Source organism: Blennius ocellaris, assembly GCF_963422515.1.
Source record: "Blennius ocellaris genome assembly, chromosome: 23".
Lineage (NCBI taxonomy): Eukaryota > Metazoa > Chordata > Actinopteri > Blenniiformes > Blenniidae > Blennius > Blennius ocellaris.
The window spans coordinates 4,818,670-4,836,580 of NC_137672.1; the positions used below are offsets into that span (position 1 = coordinate 4,818,670).

At 48.8% G+C, this 17,911-nt stretch overlaps 1 protein-coding gene across 3 annotated transcripts; it reads right to left on the minus strand.

Annotated features, from left to right (window-relative positions):
- Positions 1–742: 742 nt before the first annotated feature.
- sf1 (splicing factor 1) lies at positions 743–17,629 on the minus strand. 3 transcript variants are annotated; one of them, XM_080518957.1, is made up of 13 exons: positions 17,557–17,629; positions 15,907–16,330; positions 8,638–8,769; positions 7,242–7,317; positions 4,422–4,574; positions 3,444–3,533; positions 3,169–3,352; positions 2,976–3,091; positions 2,772–2,879; positions 2,502–2,688; positions 2,184–2,406; positions 1,804–1,968; positions 743–1,615 (listed from the first exon to the last, which is right to left on the minus strand). In XM_080518957.1, the coding sequence occupies exons 2-13, from the start codon at positions 16,310–16,312 to the stop codon at positions 1,284–1,286; spliced, it is 2,172 nt and encodes a 723-aa protein (XP_080375083.1). In that variant the 5' UTR covers positions 16,313–16,330; positions 17,557–17,629; the 3' UTR covers positions 743–1,283. The 3 variants fall into 3 exon arrangements, with proteins under 3 accessions (XP_080375083.1, XP_080375081.1, XP_080375082.1); XM_080518955.1 differs by lacking the exons at positions 15,907–16,330; positions 17,557–17,629 and adding an exon at positions 10,272–10,624; XM_080518956.1 differs by lacking the exons at positions 743–1,615; positions 1,804–1,968; positions 2,184–2,406; ... (6 more) ...; positions 7,242–7,317; positions 8,638–8,769 and adding an exon at positions 13,122–15,045.
- Between the last annotated feature and the right edge of the window lie 282 nt (positions 17,630–17,911).

Sequence of the window (17,911 nt, forward strand, 5' to 3'; positions counted from 1 at the left end):
CATCACCCTGATGAGAATGCCGTTTATCAACTTCCTCTTTCACTTCACGTGGACAGATTGGGCAGGAAAGACTAAATAAAAACGTAGCAGGTACTTTTTAATATCAAATAAATCCACTTCCTGTCAGAGACAAAGAATAAATTCATCTTTGACAGAATGAGGTGGAATGATACAGCACCCCAAGTATACTATTTATCATTTAATTTGCTGAATATTACATTTACCAGTGTTTTTCAACCTTTTTTGAGCCAAGACACACTTTTTTGTTTGGAAACATCTGGAGGCACACCACCACCCGAAAATGTTAAAATGTGAAACTCTGTAGCCTCTATTAACAATATAAAGTCATTCTCATACCGTACCTCGTACTCCCGTACCATCAAACCTAATCTCGTATTAATTTAGTTTCACTATTAGTCTTATTCTACTTGTCCCTTGTGCCAGAAGTCGTCTTTATCTGTACTTGTCAAATGATGCATTGTGCAGGAATCTAGGAGCCAACATAATGAAAACTTTCATTTTAATAAACGAGATGCAGAAACTGTATTTTCACCTTGTTGGAACATTCCAAGTGTTCGTCAGTAGATATTTGAATACATGACGTCTCAGAAGAACTGGAGATATGAGCCAGTGCACTGAACAGGAATACATGTATCACAGTACTTTTACTCTACGTATGAGCTGTAACCCCCCCCCCCCCCCCCAGGAGAAAGGAGAAACCAGAGAAGTGGAGCGACAGGAGTTGAAATTAATCAGTTTAATGCTAAACCAAGCAACATTTCAACAGTTTCTCATTCAAGCTGTCACCACGACGATGCAGCAACTCCAGAACCAGACTGTTTCTTCTCTAAAACTGACCGGGGGTGGGGTGGGGGGGGGGCGGCGGCACTGCAGCAGCTCTGAATTCATCACATTGACGCAAAAAACAAAACAATCAAAACCTGGAAATTCTGCAAAACAGACAAAACTACGAAGGTCGTACAGAACTAAGATTCACTCCGGTTACAAAAATATTCTTCTTCTCCACCTGGCGGGTCAGACGCTCATGCATGGGGGCGGGGCCTTCAGATTCTCACTGGCTGGGCCCTCCTCCAGACGTGGGGGGGGGGGGGTTTCCCCTCGTCCAGATGGAGGGGTTCCTGGGGGGCTCCGTGTTCAGATGGGGGTCGGGGGGGGGGGGGGGGGGGCTCCTCCTCCAGACGTCACCACACTGATAGAAAATAAAGCACTGGTAATGTCGGAGCGGCAGCCGAGCGTCAGTCTGCTGCCCCTACGTGGATGGGTTAATTCTGAGGGGGGGGTGGGGGCGGGGCGGGGGGCATTCCAAAAGGGGGCATGCCCGGCACCCCCATCCCCATCATGGTGACGAAGTTGGAGGGGTCCATGGGAGGCGGCGGCGGCGGAGGGGCGTACATCATACCCGTGGAGCCGGGGGGCGGCGGGGGAGGGGGAGGGGGCGCCCCCGGGGGCAGGGGGGGCTGCACACCCGGCGGGGGCGGCACCATGGACGGATTGCCCATCGGCGGGGGCGGCTGCGGCGCGGGGGCGGCGGGCTGCTGGGGCTGCTGCCAGGGGGGCAGGGTGGCGGTGCCGGGGCTGGACGTGGTGGCCGTGTCTGCGGGAGGCATCGACACCGGGGTTACACAACAGTCGCCACAACGCAAAGGGTTAAAAGTGACGAGGCGGGTGCTGCCACCTGCTGGTGAGACTCGCTCACGCAGACAGGAAGCGGCGCCGCTCGTCTAATCGTTCGAGGCGTGAAGTGAGCACGGTGTCAAACGACAAAGCGTTCTGTGTTCTTACTCTGTTGCCATGGCAGCGCCGTGCTGGTCGCCATGCTGCTGGTGGGAGGGGGAGGGGGGGCCTGCTGTTGCCATGGCGGCATGGGCCCGGAAGGAGGGGGTGGAGGCTGGCTGCTCGGGGGAGGGGGCGGAGGCGGCATCATGCTCATCGGGGGAGGGAGGAGACCTGCAAGAGGACACAGTTTCAGTTAATCCAGAACCCCCCCAACCCTCCCAGAACCCCCCCCCATTCCTCCCAGAACCCCTCAATTCTACCAGAACCCCCCCATTCCTCCCAGAAACCCCCCAATCCTCCCACAACCCCTCCAATTCTACCAGAACCCCCCCAATTCTACCAGAACCCCCCCAACCCTCCCCAATCCTGTAGGGAACAGTTCTCACCCATGGGGTGTCCATGAGGTCCTGGTGCCTGGCCCATGGGAGGGGGCGGGGGCTGCATCCAGGGTGGGGGCATGCCGTTGGGATTGGGAGGCATTGGGGGACCCCCCATGCTGGGCATCGGGGGAGGGTAGTTGTGTGGCCCCCCGGGCCCCGTGTGCCCGCCGTGCATACTGTGGAAGTTCCTGCTCTCGTTGGGGTTGGAGTTCATCCAGGGGGGGCGGCTCTGCAGCACACACACACACACACGTCAGTCACAGCAACACGTGTGTGTGTGCGTGTGTGTGCGTGCGTGTGTGTGTGTGCGTGCGTGTGACTCACTGGTTGGTTGTTGGAGCCCGAGGACCGGGGCCCCCCCCCATGGCTGCTGCTGTGGCCCCCCCCAGAGGACGGGACTGGAGCCTCTCCCAGCTCGGCCATCAGAGACAGGTACTCCTTATCCATGCGGGCCTTGTCCTGGGCCGACTGGGGGGGCTCCCCCCCCGTGGCCCGGTGGGCCGCGAACGTGCTGAACACACACAAACACACACGGTGTTGAACAGGGAACGCAGTCGGCGCCGCGCGGTGGCCGCAGGGTGCAGCTCAGTGTACCTGGTGTACTTGCAGTCGGAGGAAATGTGTCCCGCTCCGCCACACTTGGTGCAGAGGGTGGTGTTGGTGATGCTGCGGGGCTCCGAGTTCTGCCAGGGACGAAGGATCCTACAGAGGGGAAACACGGCGGTCAGTGGAGGACATGGAGGGACATGGAGGGACATCACCCCCCCCCCCCCCCCCAGAGCCGGCGGCGGCCCCCACCTGTTGTCGTCCTCCCTCAGCGTGCCGTTCAGCCGGGCCAGCTCCCTCAGCTGCATCTTCCGCAGGTCGTTCTGGTCCTCGGGCGTCTCGATGCCTTGCTTCAGGATGTTGCGGATCTGCGAGAAGACAACGGTGTGAACACGGTGGGGGTTTGCGCTGGCCGAGCTCGGCCCCGGGGGGGGGGGGGACGCACCTGCTCCACGGCCTTCTTCACGTTCTCCATGGTGTTGGCGGTGACCAGGGCGTGCAGAGGCTCGTCCTCCCCCGGCAGCATCTGGCCGTCTTTGCGGCCGACCTTCCCCTCCTTCACCGAGCCTTTCCCTCGGATCATGATCTTGGCACAGCACTCCTTCTCGATGTTCTTCAGGGTGTTGCCACTGATCAGAGAAATGAGACATGAGAACCGAGAACCGGCCCACCTGGACCTGGACCGGGGTCTCCAGCTCAGAAAGCAGAGCGCTGACTCACCGCGGCCCGATGAGCAGACCGACAAAGTTGATCTCTGGATACTCGTCTTGGGGGATCATGACTTTGTCATTGACTCGAGTTGCTGGAGGCCTGAAGGAAACAAACAGGAAGTGAAGTTTAATAGAAGAAGAAACTTTATTTATATAGCACCTTTCACAGATAAAATCACAAGGTGCTTCACAGAGGCAGAAAAACAATAACATCGTACGGACGGAATAAAGATAAAACCAATCACAGCCATGTCGACTAAAAGCTTGTCTGAACCGCTGTGTTTTCAGCTGCTGCTTAAAAGAATCCACAGATTCAGCTACACGCAGCGACAAAGGAAAGTCGTTCCACAATCTAGGACTTCAAAGGCCAAGTCTCCTCTGGTTTTAAAGTGGGTCCGTGGAACATTGAGGAGGTTCTGGCCCGAGAACCTAAGGGAGCGACCGGGGGAGTACCAGGGGCACAACAAGTCAGAAACATATTTAGGAGCCTGACCGTGCAACGCTCTAAAAGTCAGAACTAAAATCTTGAAATCAATTCGAAATTTGACGGGGAGCCGGTGCAGAGAATAGAAGGTAGGAGTAACGTGAGGCCGTCTGCTAGATCCTGTTAAAAGCCGCGCTGCAGCATTTTCGATCATTTGAAGTCGGTTCAAAGCAGATTTGTTAAAACAAGTCAAAAGGGAGTTACAATCATCTAAACGAGACGAGATAAAAGCATGAATCACCACTTCTAGATCAGTTGGATCAAAACTGGCCATAGCTTGGCGACGCTTCTCAAGTGGAAAAAACTGTTTTTGACCAGACATCTCGAATGGCTGTCGAGGGACAGAGACTGCTCAAACCAAACGCCGAGATTTCTGATGCTCGACTGAACCAAATACTACAAGTGTGTCTAACAGCGTCATTCAGGGGCCACAGAGCGACCGGCTCACGTACTGCAGAGAGCAGTTTTAGCGACAATACAGCTGAAACGGCGCAGACGTCCTACTTGTAGTCGGCAGGAGGCTTGAAGTCCGGGTTGAGTCCGACCATCTCGGTGATGAGGGAGTGGCGCTCCTCCTCGATCTTCTTCCGGGTGCGGTACTCCCGGGTGTTCAGCCTCTTGCCCTCGCTGTTGTAGATGGGCTCTGGAGAGGGGGACCTGGAGGCGGTAGACAACAGAGAGGAGGCGCATGATGGAAACCCTCCTGGAGCTGCAGCTCTGCCACCAACAGTCATCACACAGGCTCCCTACCGCTGACTACCAGTCAGGACGCCTCGCGTCTTACAGGGGGAAACTTTGTCTGGGGGGGGGGGGGGAATTTGGATCATCTGATAAACTGGACTGTGACTTGAGGCCAGTGCCAGAGCAAAGTCAAAAAACGGAACAGAAGTGTTGGAACTCTGCACTGCCGTGTCAAAAGTCTCGACTTATTCTCAGTTCGATGGGGAAAAGTAGGAGTGGCGACTACAGCTGGAAAGCAGTGATCAACATACTGGATGGGGTGTTAAGAAAAGGAAAACAAACAAAAAAAAACAAAAAACAATGTGTGGCCGTAACTAAACCTGCATACAGGATTGTCGGCCTACAAGAAAGAAAAGTTGGGAGGTAAGAAAAGAAGCCAAAGTAAATGGTAATCCTAAGCAGAACGCTGGCTGTGGCTGCTTGGTGCGGACGTGGAGGACGAGGTCCGTACCCCCCCTCGGATGCTGAAAACCTTCGCTGCTGCGTTAAGGAGGCTCTGTGCTTGAAAAAGGGTTAGGTTGACGTGGGGTAATTTGGTTAGAGAAAAGGAATTGAGATTAGAGATCCACCTTTTCCTATGCTCTCCAAGCAGAGAGCCACATTAGTTCCCATGAGATGTGAAGAGTCGGGGGGGTGGGGGGAAAAAAGGGGGGGGGGAGGGGGGTGTTTCCTTTTATTATTACCCTGGAAACTTCCCAACGGTGACAACCTGAAACGGCCCCCCCCGAGTCGAGTGTCACATCAGACTGCGGAGGGATTTACTCTGTGGAAGTGTCCCGATCGTGATGAGAACGTCTACGCGGCGGCGTGCAGGCCGCCGGGACGCTACGCTAGCCAGAGCTGGAGTTCACACGACTCACGAGAACGAGCCGCTTCCTGTGGGAACATCCTTATTGAAGCTACGTTACAGGACGGCCAGCGCTGTTGTTCCAGAGGGAAAACTGGAATCTGCCCCTCCCCCCCCCCAAACGTCAGGGGTCTGCAACCTGTGGAGCCACGTGGCTCTTCAGCCCCTCTGCAGCGGATCGTCAAGCTTTCACTACACCGTCACTGCTCCCATTTACCAGCATTCAATGGGAAAGAAGCTCACAACCTGCAGCTTTACCTGCAGTTAAAGCCACGGGGAACTGCAGCTACGCAGTCTTAAAACCAACGAGAAAGAACAAGACAAGTGGAGTGGCGGTGGCGGTGGCCCGAAACCATAAAGGACGAAAAGCACAAATCAGCCTTAAATCAAATAAAACCACATGGAAAGTTTAGCAGGTGGAACGGCTAGAAATACTCAAAAAAAAAAAGACTGAAACGACCACAGAAGAAGAACCGTTCTAAAGTGGGAGTTGCGCTCGGGATTCTTCGCGGCTACTCTTCGATCCGTTTGGGTCTCATTTTACAGCTCGTTGGCTGAGAAACGGCAGAACTTCAGGTCAAAGGTTGCAGACCTCTGAACTAGGCGGGAATGTTTCCAGGTTACTCGGTAAGTCTACGAGGGCTCGAGTCGGCACTGGCGGGGAGAGAGTCAAGAGTCAAATGAGGCAGTTTCCGCTCAAAAAGAGCCAATTGAACGGACTAGATCGGGTTTAGCGCTAACAAGATGTTCAACATCGGCACACAAACCTGTTTCAGAGGAAAACCTTCACACGTTATGCTGAGTAAGTATTCATGTGTTCACACAGACGAAACCAGCAGAGCTGTAACATCACTACAAGGATCAGTGTTAAAAAGGAGTCAATCAAAAGGTGAAACTTCCTGTCTGTAAACTTGACTCAGCTGACCCTTTGACCCCCCCGCTAGCTTTTACCCAAGACTGAGACAGCCCCCCCCCCCCCCCCCCCCCCACTGCTGGAAGTGAACCAGTGAGGACAGAACCAGACCCGTCTCACTCTTCAGTGTCTGGGAGTCTTGGGTAAAAACAGAAACCTGACCAAGGATGGCGTTACACTTTGTTTAAGCCCTGCTCAACTCAGCGGCGTGTGTTCATGTCGGCTTCATGTTGTTTGAGCTACACAATCTCCTGGAGAAACGCTGAACTCACCTCGACGAGCCGTCGTCTAGAAAACCGAAGCACATCACTAAGGTTCGGGATCAGATCAACCAACACTGGAAAACTCATTAATCACGTAGACTAAACGCTGCATTAAACAGGAATAAGGCTTCGTATTTGGCAGTTTATCACTGACAGGTCATGTTTAGTTAAAATGTGACATGAGGCCAACATGAACACAAGAAGTGACGTTGACTTTGTAAAAGAGTTGGACACCGAACTGAACAGCTGTGATGTGAAACAAGGAGAACATCAAATATATTCCTTTAAAGCTGTTGTGATAACTTGATCTAAGCTGCTGTGAATTAAATATGAGTCACCGTAAAGATGTCTAAATCCAAGCTGAGACAGCCTGGAGGAGTCTAATACTGAAATGTCCTTGAGGGGGTTTCTATCTGGACTCTACGTCGTCCAACTAAACACTACAGAGCAAACTGATGTAGACTAACAACCACATGAGAACTGAAAATCAACATTTGTCTTCCAAAAAGTCAAGAAGGTAGAGAAAGTGTTACTGTTCGTGGGTTTAATCTTTTTCCGACCTGTCCTCAGGGTTAACAGGGATTCCCAGGTCTCCTGTACGCAGTTTACGAGTCAGGTCTTCGATCTGCAGTTGGACTGGAAGAATTCAGGTTAGGAAAGAAAAACAAGGATGGAGAGAAATGTGGTTACCACAACATTATCAGGGAGACAACGCTCTGCACATTAGAGCACCGTCTCAATCATTACTGAGGCAAAGACACATTGGCGAGTCTGTTAAATCAAGAGGGAGATAAATAAACATCTGGTGAGGCTAAAGCATGAAAAACATTGTGGCAACATTACCCAGAGTACAGACATCCTACAGGGCTACGCTGCGCTCAGACACTCATTAAAACATGGCGGCAGATGATGATGTCCTGCTTCAGCATTCACACCTCGACACTTCACTACTGCAGGATTATTTTACCTCGACACTTCACTAGCCTGACTAACAGGGACGATCCTGCACGTGTACGAGGCGGCAACACAAAGCAATCACTCATCACATGCACATTATGACACACACAGACACACACACACACACCTTCCTGTTGCTTTGAGGGTCTACTGGATGAGCAGAGAAGGAAACAGGAAGTGTGACACGGGGGTGGGTACAGATGGATGTTTACATACCAAGAAGAAGCACCATTACCAATGAGCAGACAACATCGGTGACGATGTTAAGTTATTAAAGGACTGCGTGTCTGTGGACACAGCGCCGTGCTACACTGCTGCTGGAAGGCGTTAGTGGTTCAAAATCAATGGAGTTCTCTGGAGGGAGGCGGAGCCAGACAACCAGCACAGACACAAATCATTCACGCTTCCTTTTCAAAATTTAAAGCGTCCAATTGGGCCGAGCGGAGGAGTTTACTGACACATTGGTTTGCCGTCGAAGCAGCATTGCTCACACTTGAACCGATATGCTGTAGCGACGTTAGCACATTATGGACACGCGCTCCATGCACAGGAACAATACTGATGACGTGTGGGGGTGATCAGGCAAAGACGTGAGCAGTGATCTGCAGATATCAGCAAGCAGTGGTGCTTCTTCGTTTATCAACCCCCCTTGCTAACAGGCGCCTGATGGTATGCAAACTGGAGGACTGGGAACACAGAAGAAACACTCAATGCCCCCATTCAAGAGAAATCGTCAGCAAGTCAGCAAGTTAAAATGACTGCTGGGTCTCAACAGTTGGAGCAGGGTTTGAAAGAGCCCCCATGGTAATGTGGTTTGGAGATAAATAATAAAAAAAAAAAAAGAAAAAAGAAGGGCGTTGTGTGGGTTTGGACTCAAAGCTCAAACTGTTGGGAATCCAGCAAACAGGACAGAACTTTGAACAGTGGTTTGGAAGATTCAACATGTCAACAAGACTGCATCATGTGGCAACTGAAAAAGGATAGATGAGAGGCTTTTACCTATATAAGCTCTCTCCTGATCGCGGGTCAGTCCAGGGGGGATGACGGTGGGCATGCCCGGGATCACCGTCTTCTGGTCGGGCGTCTCGCTGCTCCAGCGACTCTTCTTCCTTTGCTTCTTCTGGCTGAAATCTACCGGCACAAAAGGCAAACGTGTCACGGTTCTGTGGAGCTCAGGGCGGAGCGGCGAGGCAGTCGGCTGGCTTTATAGACGGGACTGAAACACCAGTCCAGACTAATGGCTACATTCAGAACCGTCACCCTAAACCCGGAGGTACAGAAGCTTGAAAATGCAAAACAAATGGACGCAAAAACTCTTTCTTCCCCGTTGCCATCAGACTTCTGAACATGTTTACATTTAATCTGTACATTGCACACAACGCACATCTCACTTTCTAACTAATATTTTGCACTGCTGTTATTTTATATTTTATTTTTATTCTATTTTCTTGGGTATATACTTATTTATTTATGTATGTCGGCACCAGGGTAGACGGCAAAGTAAAAATTTCATCACACTGTGATACCTGGCTTTTACTGTTGAAATGACAAATAAAACACCTTGAACCTTGAATTACCATCATATAACAACAAGCCATTGGGCCAATCATTACGCTACGTTCAACCAGCTGCTATATTTTGAGGTACCTGTGTAATAAACATGTTATATCTACGCATTTGCGTATTACTGAGTTATAAAAAGCATGAACTCCTAAAAATGTTTTATTATGGACAATAATGACAAGTTCTGACCAGCAGATTTTTATGCCCAGTGTGTGTTTGATGCTAATGCTAGCTCATAGCCTGAAGTCAGCAGAGGCCACATGTTCGACATCAGGCAACAGGAAATACTACGATGACAACATGATTCATGAGAAATACAGTCACTGACCTCTCCTGCACGTTTCAGATTCTATACGGAGCTTCGTGGGTTGGTGATGATTAGATTCTGGGATTACACGGTTCTCTCTGTCTAAACTACACCAGGATTCTTTTAAATCATAAACTGAGTCTTTAAACCAAACCGGTTCTCTGATCTGGATCCGGACCTTGTGGAGTACTAATGGACTCTAAACTACTGCAGGGTAGGAGTTTTATACAGATTAGCTTCTTAATACTCTCATTAAAAACACCACCAAAGCAGTGAAGAGCGTGTCGACGGGTTCAGGATGAAAAAGCTCAAAACAAGATCACTCAGACAATTACAGCAGTTTTTTGTTTTGTTTTGGGGTTTTTTAGAGGAAACCTAGAAAAATAGCTGGCATCGCAATAGTCTGACGGTCAAAAACGGTTTTATAGTCTGTATGTTGAAAACACAGTAACAGAGTATGTTTGAATAAAATGAGTTTAATAGAGTATGTTTTTATAAAGCAGAATAATGGTCTCTATTTAAGTACAATCACTGAAATAGTCTACATTTGAATATCAATCAGTTCACTAGGGTCTATATATTAATATAATCTGTTTCAGAGTCTATATTTGAATCAAGTCAGTTTAATAGACTATATTTGATTATAATAACTTTAATAAGAGTCTTTCTCCCCTGCGGTCTCGGGCTCCATTTCGCGCTGTCCTGAGGCCTGGACAGCCGCTAGCCTGTTAGCTTCAGCTGGCTAACTGCGGCACTAACTCACCCGGCTTGACGAGTCCGGCCCCGGCCGCTGGCTGAGCCGGAGCCTGAGGAGAGAAGCTCGACCCCGGGTTAAACTGCGGGAAAGCAGGGGCAGGCATGGGGGGCTGAAAGGTCGGCAGAGCGGGGAAGGTCCCGGGCGGCACCGGGGTGGGCATCAGGCCGTTCCCCGCTCCAGGCCCGGCCTCGAAGCTCCGCTTAGCTCCGATACTGGGGTGCAACTTTCCCAGAGGAGTTGCGTTTGCTCCCGTGGCCATTGTCGGCTGCTACACGGCTTCCAGCTGAGGTTTCGCGGTGTTTAAAATCTAGATGTAAAACGCTTTAAACTACCAGAGTGAAGCAGCCACCACACGGACAGCAAAATGGCGCCCAGCGGTAAATCACAAAGGTTGGTGGAGGGGAAGGGGGCGGAGCCTGCGCAGTATGAGGTTCTCCTATTGGTCAGGCGATGAACCGCCTCGCTCAGCATTCTGCATACTGATTGGCCCAAAACGGCCATAGGCCCAAACTATGGTCATGATTATGATGAATTTAAAAAACAATTAAACAAATAAAACTAAATCAATCATCCTCTTGAGAATCTAATTTTCCTGCACTTACCCACTCTATTCCCACAATCTGGTGGGTGGTTGTGTTAGGCCTCTTCAGGGCTGATAGTAATGCTGCAGTAGTAACGCTACAATACTAACGCTACAATAGTAATGCTACAATAGAAACTCTACAATAGAAACTCTACAAAAAGAATGCTACAATAGAATCTCCACAATAGTAACTCTACAATAGTAACCTTACAATAGTAACGCTATAATTGTAATGTTACAATAGTAACTCTACAATAGCAACTCTACAATAGTAATGCTACAATAGTAACTCTACAATTGGAACGCTACAATAGAAACACTATAATAGTAGCTCTACAATAGTAACTCTACAATAGTAATGCTACAATAGTAACTCTACAATAGTAATGCTACAATAGAAACTCTACAATAGTAACTCTACAATAGCCCTACAATAGTAATGCTATAATTGTAATGCTACAATAGTAACTCTACAATAGTAATGCTACAATAGAAATTCTACAATAGAAACTCTACAATAGTAACTCTACAATAGTAACCCTACAAGAGTAATGCTATAATTGTAATGTTACAATAGTAACTCTACAATAGTAATGCTACAATAGTAACCCTACAATAGTAATGCTATAATTGTAATGTTACAATAGTAACTCTACAATAGTAACTCTACAATAGTAATGTTACAATAGTAACTCTACAATTGTAACGCTACTATAGAAACGCTATAATAGTAACTCTGCAATGGTAACGCTACAATAGTTACTCTACAATAGTAACCAATAATAACGCTACAATATTAACTCTAAAATAGTAATTCGACAATAGTAAGGCTACAATAGTAACTCTACAATAGTATATCTGCAATAGTAACTCTACAATAGTAACCCTACAATAGTAATGCTATAATTGTAATGTTACAATAGTAACTCTACAATAGTAACTCTACAATAGTAATGTTACAATAGTAACTCTACAATAGTAATGTTACAATAGTAACTCTACAATTGTAACTCTACAATAGTATATCTGCAATAGTAACACTACAATAGCGACCAATAGTAACACTACAATAGCAACCAATAGTAAAGTGTGTCTTGGCTCAAAAAGGTTGAAAAAGACTGCATTACATTACTCATATCCAGTACAGACATTTGTTGAACTTGGGTTTTCCCAGAGAGGACGGACGGCCTCATGCTCCTGCCTAGGTGACTCCCGTCCTCGCCAAGTTGGTTGTAATCAGCTGTAGCGGCCCTGGATAAAGCAACACAGATGGGACTAACCCAGGGGTCGGCAACCCACGGCTCCGGAGCCGCATGCGGCTCTTTGGTCCCTCCACTGCGGCTCCTTGAGCCTCCGTCCCACTGCCGTTCATCCTGGAGGGACGTAAGGAGGCAAAGCCACCCAGAGCTCAGTCCCTCTACAAAGAGTGGTACAATGTAGGGTCGTGAACGACTCAGCGACGTAACGTCATTACAACAATAATGGATGAAGAACGTAGAATTGCGGCTGCAGGTCATGACAGCGGCTCAACTGGTGTCTGAAGCTGGGAGCTTCCTGTACCTTTCACAGTAAAACTGCGACAATTCCAGGAGGTTCATTACAGACTTGTTGAGAGTGACGGAACATTCTAGTGAATTACACAACAACTACAGGACATTAAAGACACAACACTCACACTCATGGTTCTAACAATCCACATCTCCCACATTTATCTTCCATTTTAATAATGTGGAGCGATAAAGGAGCTGAGAGCTGCAATGCATTATGGGAGTTTCTGTTTGTCGTGTTTTAAATGTAATTATTGGGGGTTATGTTAGGTTTGTCGTGTTGGTAATAATTGTGTTTTTGTTGCTTCGTTCATGTAGTTTAGTTTATTAGTTGTAAGTTGTCAACCAGCAGTGAAGAAGGTTTTGTGTGTCGTGTCCTCCTGGCATGGTCTTCCTGTGGGACTGTCAAAATAAAAACGTGCGGCTCTCTGGGTGTTGTGTTCAGTGGGAAACGGGACCAAATGGCTCTTTGAGCATTAAAGGTTGCCGACCCCTGGACTAACCAATACTCACCTCCACCTGGTGGGCGGAGCTTCAGTGCAGCAGGGCTCATCTGATTGGTCAAGCTGCAGCTCATCATGTTGCAGCTTGCCTACTCATCACATTGAGTTTGAAATTCTAACAGATATATATATATATAGTAAGTTTATTTGATATATCCTCTGAATTTGTACCGGGGTACAGGTGTTAAAAAAAAATAAATGAAAAAAATTCAGCCTCCAATCGTAAGACAAACAGTTTTTAATCAAAGTAAAGAGCCACAACTCACAACAGAAGATTCATATTGACGTCACAACGCACTGAAAATAAAAAGCTGCACTTTGCCACAGCTAGAAAAGTCTTTCTTTTCAGGAATCTCTAAGAAAAAAAGAATTATTACCACATTGCAGCTTTTAGTCATAACAGAGACAAAAAAAAATTAAATGTCACAGGAGGTGGAATAGAAAATCAGGAAGTCACAAGCAAGTTCAGGCAAAATGAGCAAATTCTAAATGTTCTACACTTTCTCTGTCAAATGGCGAGACACAACATGAGCCGGATATGAACACGGTGCAGTCCTCACTACGTGCTTCAACCTGGAAGCTAATCAAGCATGGAAACTTCTACTAAACCAAAGCTACACACCAGTTTCTTGCTAAAGAACTTGGAACATTTAAATTTGGAGAATTAAAAACCTGGAGACCTTTAGACTCTGGGTGATGGACTTGCTCATCTTGCCAGACGTTGGCCTCGCGGCATAATCTGCGAGGTTTGTCCCTCGCTGGAAGCTGCTCAACTTCCGCTAGCGGCTACACTAGAATCAAAAAAATCACATGGAAACACAGGAGGCGCTGCAGACTGCGTGAACCAGACTCACCTTTTCGGTTAAAACATGCACATGCACGGGGACGGGCAGTACCGCCCCCCGTACAGCAGGGGGCACTGCGGCAGGCTTCAGTCCAGAGCTTTACTGCTTGTGTTCACCGTAGTTTCTGGCTGGACTGACGACAGACTAGATTCACTGCAACATGCTAGCTAATCGCTAACATGGACCCCAAAAAAAAAAAACAGACGTGTGTAAAAAAAAACTTGGTCTGTTTTGAGTTTAGAATGAGAAACATGACACAGCCTGGCTGTAGGTGGCGCTAATACTGTCTCACAGCAGTGTGACGGAGGGTGGGGAGGTCCCTGGAGGGGTGGGGGTGGGGGTGGGGTGACTACACATCCTCAGACGGCTGCAGGTGTTTGAAGGTCAGCGATGATGCCAACGGCACTTGGGCTTCCCTACCTGCTCACAACGTGCGTCGGCTGCAGGGTTAGTAAGTATACCGGGGCCGCTCCGCGCCGCCGTCCCGCGGATGCTCGTAGGTGGAGGCTCTTGGGAGGGCGGTCACCGGGGAAAGGCGCGAGCGCTCATATGAGTATCCCTCCGCCTCGGTACCGACTCTCCGGATCGGACTCCGGTCACGTGCGAAGTATGAGGTGACGGGGGCCGGTGGAGGAGGGAGGGGGGGGCACTCGTACGGGTCGAGGCTAGAGGGCGGCAGGCGCTCCCTCATTAGCGGCGTGGAGGTGGTGGTGGATGGAGCAGGCAAGGGGACGCCGCGACGCTCCTCGAAATAACTGCCCCCGTACGTATTGGCCCTGTACTTCTCGTAGTAGTCCACGACGCCGTACGGATCCCGCTCCTCGTAAGGCGACCGTCGCATCGGGTAGCCTGGCACCGCGCCATAGAGGGCGGCGTTCCCCCGGTAGGCCGCCTCGCTGCCGTACATCCGCGCCATGTTCGGGTCGGCGACGGCGTTTAAGCCGTAGCCCGGGTGCGGCCCGTATCTCATTGCGCTCTCGTAGCCCGCCCCTCTTCTGTAGCCCGCCATGGTGGCACTGTGGGCGGCGCCCCGGGAAAAGCCCTGCGCCGGAGCGTAGCTGCCACTGTAATCTGCTTCGCCACTGAAGTCCGGAGGGAACGCCCTGCCACACCCGCCAAAACTCGAGGCATCGAATCCATCAGACTTTGGCTCTGAGCCGTTTCTGTGGAAGCCGTTTTGGTCTAGCGGACACTCTTTGGACCAGTGGCCTTCCTGCCCGCAACGATAACAACCCGAGCGGTCTCCCATTCCCGGCGCAGTACGCAGGCGGCTAGTGGAAAGCTTCACGCTCATCAGTTTGCCTTGAAAAGAAAACACTCGGTAAGGACTGGCGTCGCAGTGATTTGCTTTGCAGCAACACACATCTCACCGAGTCAACATCACAAGTCATGTTAAAGCGGCACACTCTGCAACTCTGAGCCCCGAGGTCCCCACAGCCCGGAGCCAAAATGTTTTAAATCCATGCATCAGGTCAGAGCGAGCGTCTTTCTACAGTTTCAGCAGTCAAGCAAACTTGAGGACACGGTAATAATATTGTAATAAAGCACATAGCCGAAGGAATCTTTTGTGGGATTCAGATTCTCTTTCCAGAGGGAGAAACCCCTCGTGGATTAAACGTGACAGTGGTGATAAGGACTGTACAACTCGATGGGCTTTCTTTCTTTGCATATAATCATTGTTGTCACAAGGCTTTTGTGTCGTCTGAACCCAAACCAAATGAAATAATTTGACTCCTTTTAAACGGCCGTGACGGCGCCTGGTTTACCCTGCAGTGATTCAAAAGCTTCTGACTTTGTCCTGCGACCATGAAACGACTCCAGCTCTTGAGCCGAAACGACTCCAGCTGTTGAGCCGAAACGACTCCAGCTGTTGAGCTGAAACGACTCCAGCCCAGTGTTTCTGAGACACACAAGCACAACCCGAAGGAACAAACTAACCCCCGATGCATGTATTTAAAAGGGCTTGGTTAATCCCGCCATCGTACCGACATTACGGACAGCAGCTTAAATCGGACCGTCCCTCAACCCACCTGACCGCCATCCTCCTCCTCCTCCTCCTCCTCTTCTTCTTCTGCACTCACCTGGGACTTACCTGTCACCGGACGGAGACACAAGCAAACAGTCCACAAGCATGAACACACCTCTCCCTTCCCATCAGTTCACCTTTAAATGCAGTGTTGTCTAAATGATTAATGGCCTCCAAGGCGTCCTCCATCCGCTCCATGTGAACAAAGGCGTAGTTCCTGACGATGTCGCACTCCACCACGGCGCCGTACTCCTCGAACTTGGCCCGCAGCTCCTGGTTGGTGCAGGCGATGTTGCCCACGTGCAGCTTGGTGGAGCCCTTGGACTTGCCGCGGCTCAGCTCCACGTTCATGGGCTGGCCGTTGAGCTCGTAGTGGTGCAGGTTGCGGATGGCCTCCTCCGCCTCCGCCTTGTCGTCCATGTGCACGAAGCCAAAGTTCTTGACGATGGAGCACTCGGCGATCTTCCCATACTGCGAGAAGAGCGAGCGGAGCTCGTCCGACGTCGTGTCGGGGGACAAGTTTCCGATGAAGATCTTCACCATTGTGGAGCGTCTGCGTCACTGAGGAGAAAAAAACAAAAAAACAAAAACCCCAGATCGGTCATCCACAAGGCTTTCTACAGAGACATACTTATACGACAAGTGTACTTAAGATTACTCTATTCCGCGTGATTTGGCATTAGTTATTCAGTATTTTTCAGTGAATTGGACTAAAAATTTACTGTCCAGATTTACCGCCTATATTAGTCATCCTCTTAAAAACTAACTCACTTAAAACTAAATAATTTAACACGTGTTCTTAACCACCTGAGGAAATTACTTTAAAGCACACATAAGGAGCAGCAGGTTTCTCCATAATTACATGATTATGGGAAACATTCACTCCTTTCTTCAATTGAATTTGATTATTTTCACGTTTCTCCTGGAAAACTGATGAAAGTTCTCAGATCATCAATTATTAGTTGTATTAAATTGTGTATAATAACAATAGAGATGATCAGTGGCAGTGGTGCCATCGATGTTATAAAAGCTTTAAAGACTGTAGAATATATTCAGCAAATATAAACACTGAAGTTCAGCGATTGTGACATTTTAATGCACTGATAATTGGATTTCCACATAACAGTGTCTCTTCTCTTTTTGGATCTAATTTCACCCGGACTGCAATTTCTCTTTACTACGATCGTGTGTATCTCTGATTCCAAACATTTTTTTTTTTTAATAGACGGTTTATAGTCACTTCTTTTTTTAATTTTGGAGGGTTGCTAGATGAGATGTACGATTAAAATAAAATGATCCTTTGTTTCGACTGACTGATAAATCGTGTCTCTGAGAACTGCGATCAGATTTATTCAGATACAATTAGGGTTTTTTTTTGCAAAATGCATGACGAGAGGCGTAACGGCCGCTTTAAATAAACGATCTATCGAGCAGCCTTCATTGTTATCGTCCTCATTTAGCTCTGCTTTCGTTTTGCCGAGCAGCAAAGTGTGCGCAGTCTCCGGCACTTTATTGCGCAGGAAACGAGCGCCTTTGAGACGATAACTTGGGTGTTTAACGACACCGAGGACGATCTGAGGCCTTCACGGTTCAGCCTGTTAGCTTGTTAGCCTGTTAGCTCGCTCGCCCGCTCGGCTCACAGCTTCTCTTCCCGGCCTGGACTCTTCCCCTGAACAGCGCCGCGCCGACACGTTTACATGCAATAAAAAATTTTTAAAAAAACGAGCCTTGCGGAGTAAAACGAGCCTTTGACGAGAAGAACGAGCCTCCATTCGCCAGGTTCTTACCTTGGAAGCTGCAGCTGCGTGTCGCTTTTCTTCCGCTCTCAGTGAAATGGCGGCTCGCGCTCCAACACGGACCCCACGTCATAGCATGACGTAACAGCATGCAAGGAGGAGGGGCCAAACAAACATAACGAAGAAATGACCCTTTGATGTGAATAAGGTGCAGGACGAAATAAGCTCTGCTTATTCCCAATCCTATTTGGATGTTATATATTAGTTATGTTACTGTTTTTGTTTGTCTTCTTTGCTTTGCTTCATTGTTTGTGTTAAGTTTTTGTAACATACCAACATGAACATGTCCGAAATAAAATAAGAAAAAAAGGAAAAAGAATCATGGATACAACATTCATAGAACTAT

What these genes read in the sequence shown, in the direction of transcription:
- sf1 (XM_080518957.1), bottom strand. Translation starts at nt 16,312, where the DNA reads ATGGTGAAGATCTTCATCGGAAACTTGTCCCCCGACACGACGTCGGAC. An exon ending in AGACAACACTGCATTTAAAG is followed by an intron (nt 8,770 to 15,906) that starts GTGAACTGATGG and finishes TTGTGCCGGTAG; the next exon opens with ATTTCAGCCAGAAGAAGCAA. An exon ending in TGAAGAAGGCCGTGGAGCAG is followed by an intron (nt 3,092 to 3,168) that starts GTGCGTCCCCCC and finishes GTCTTCTCGCAG; the next exon opens with ATCCGCAACATCCTGAAGCA.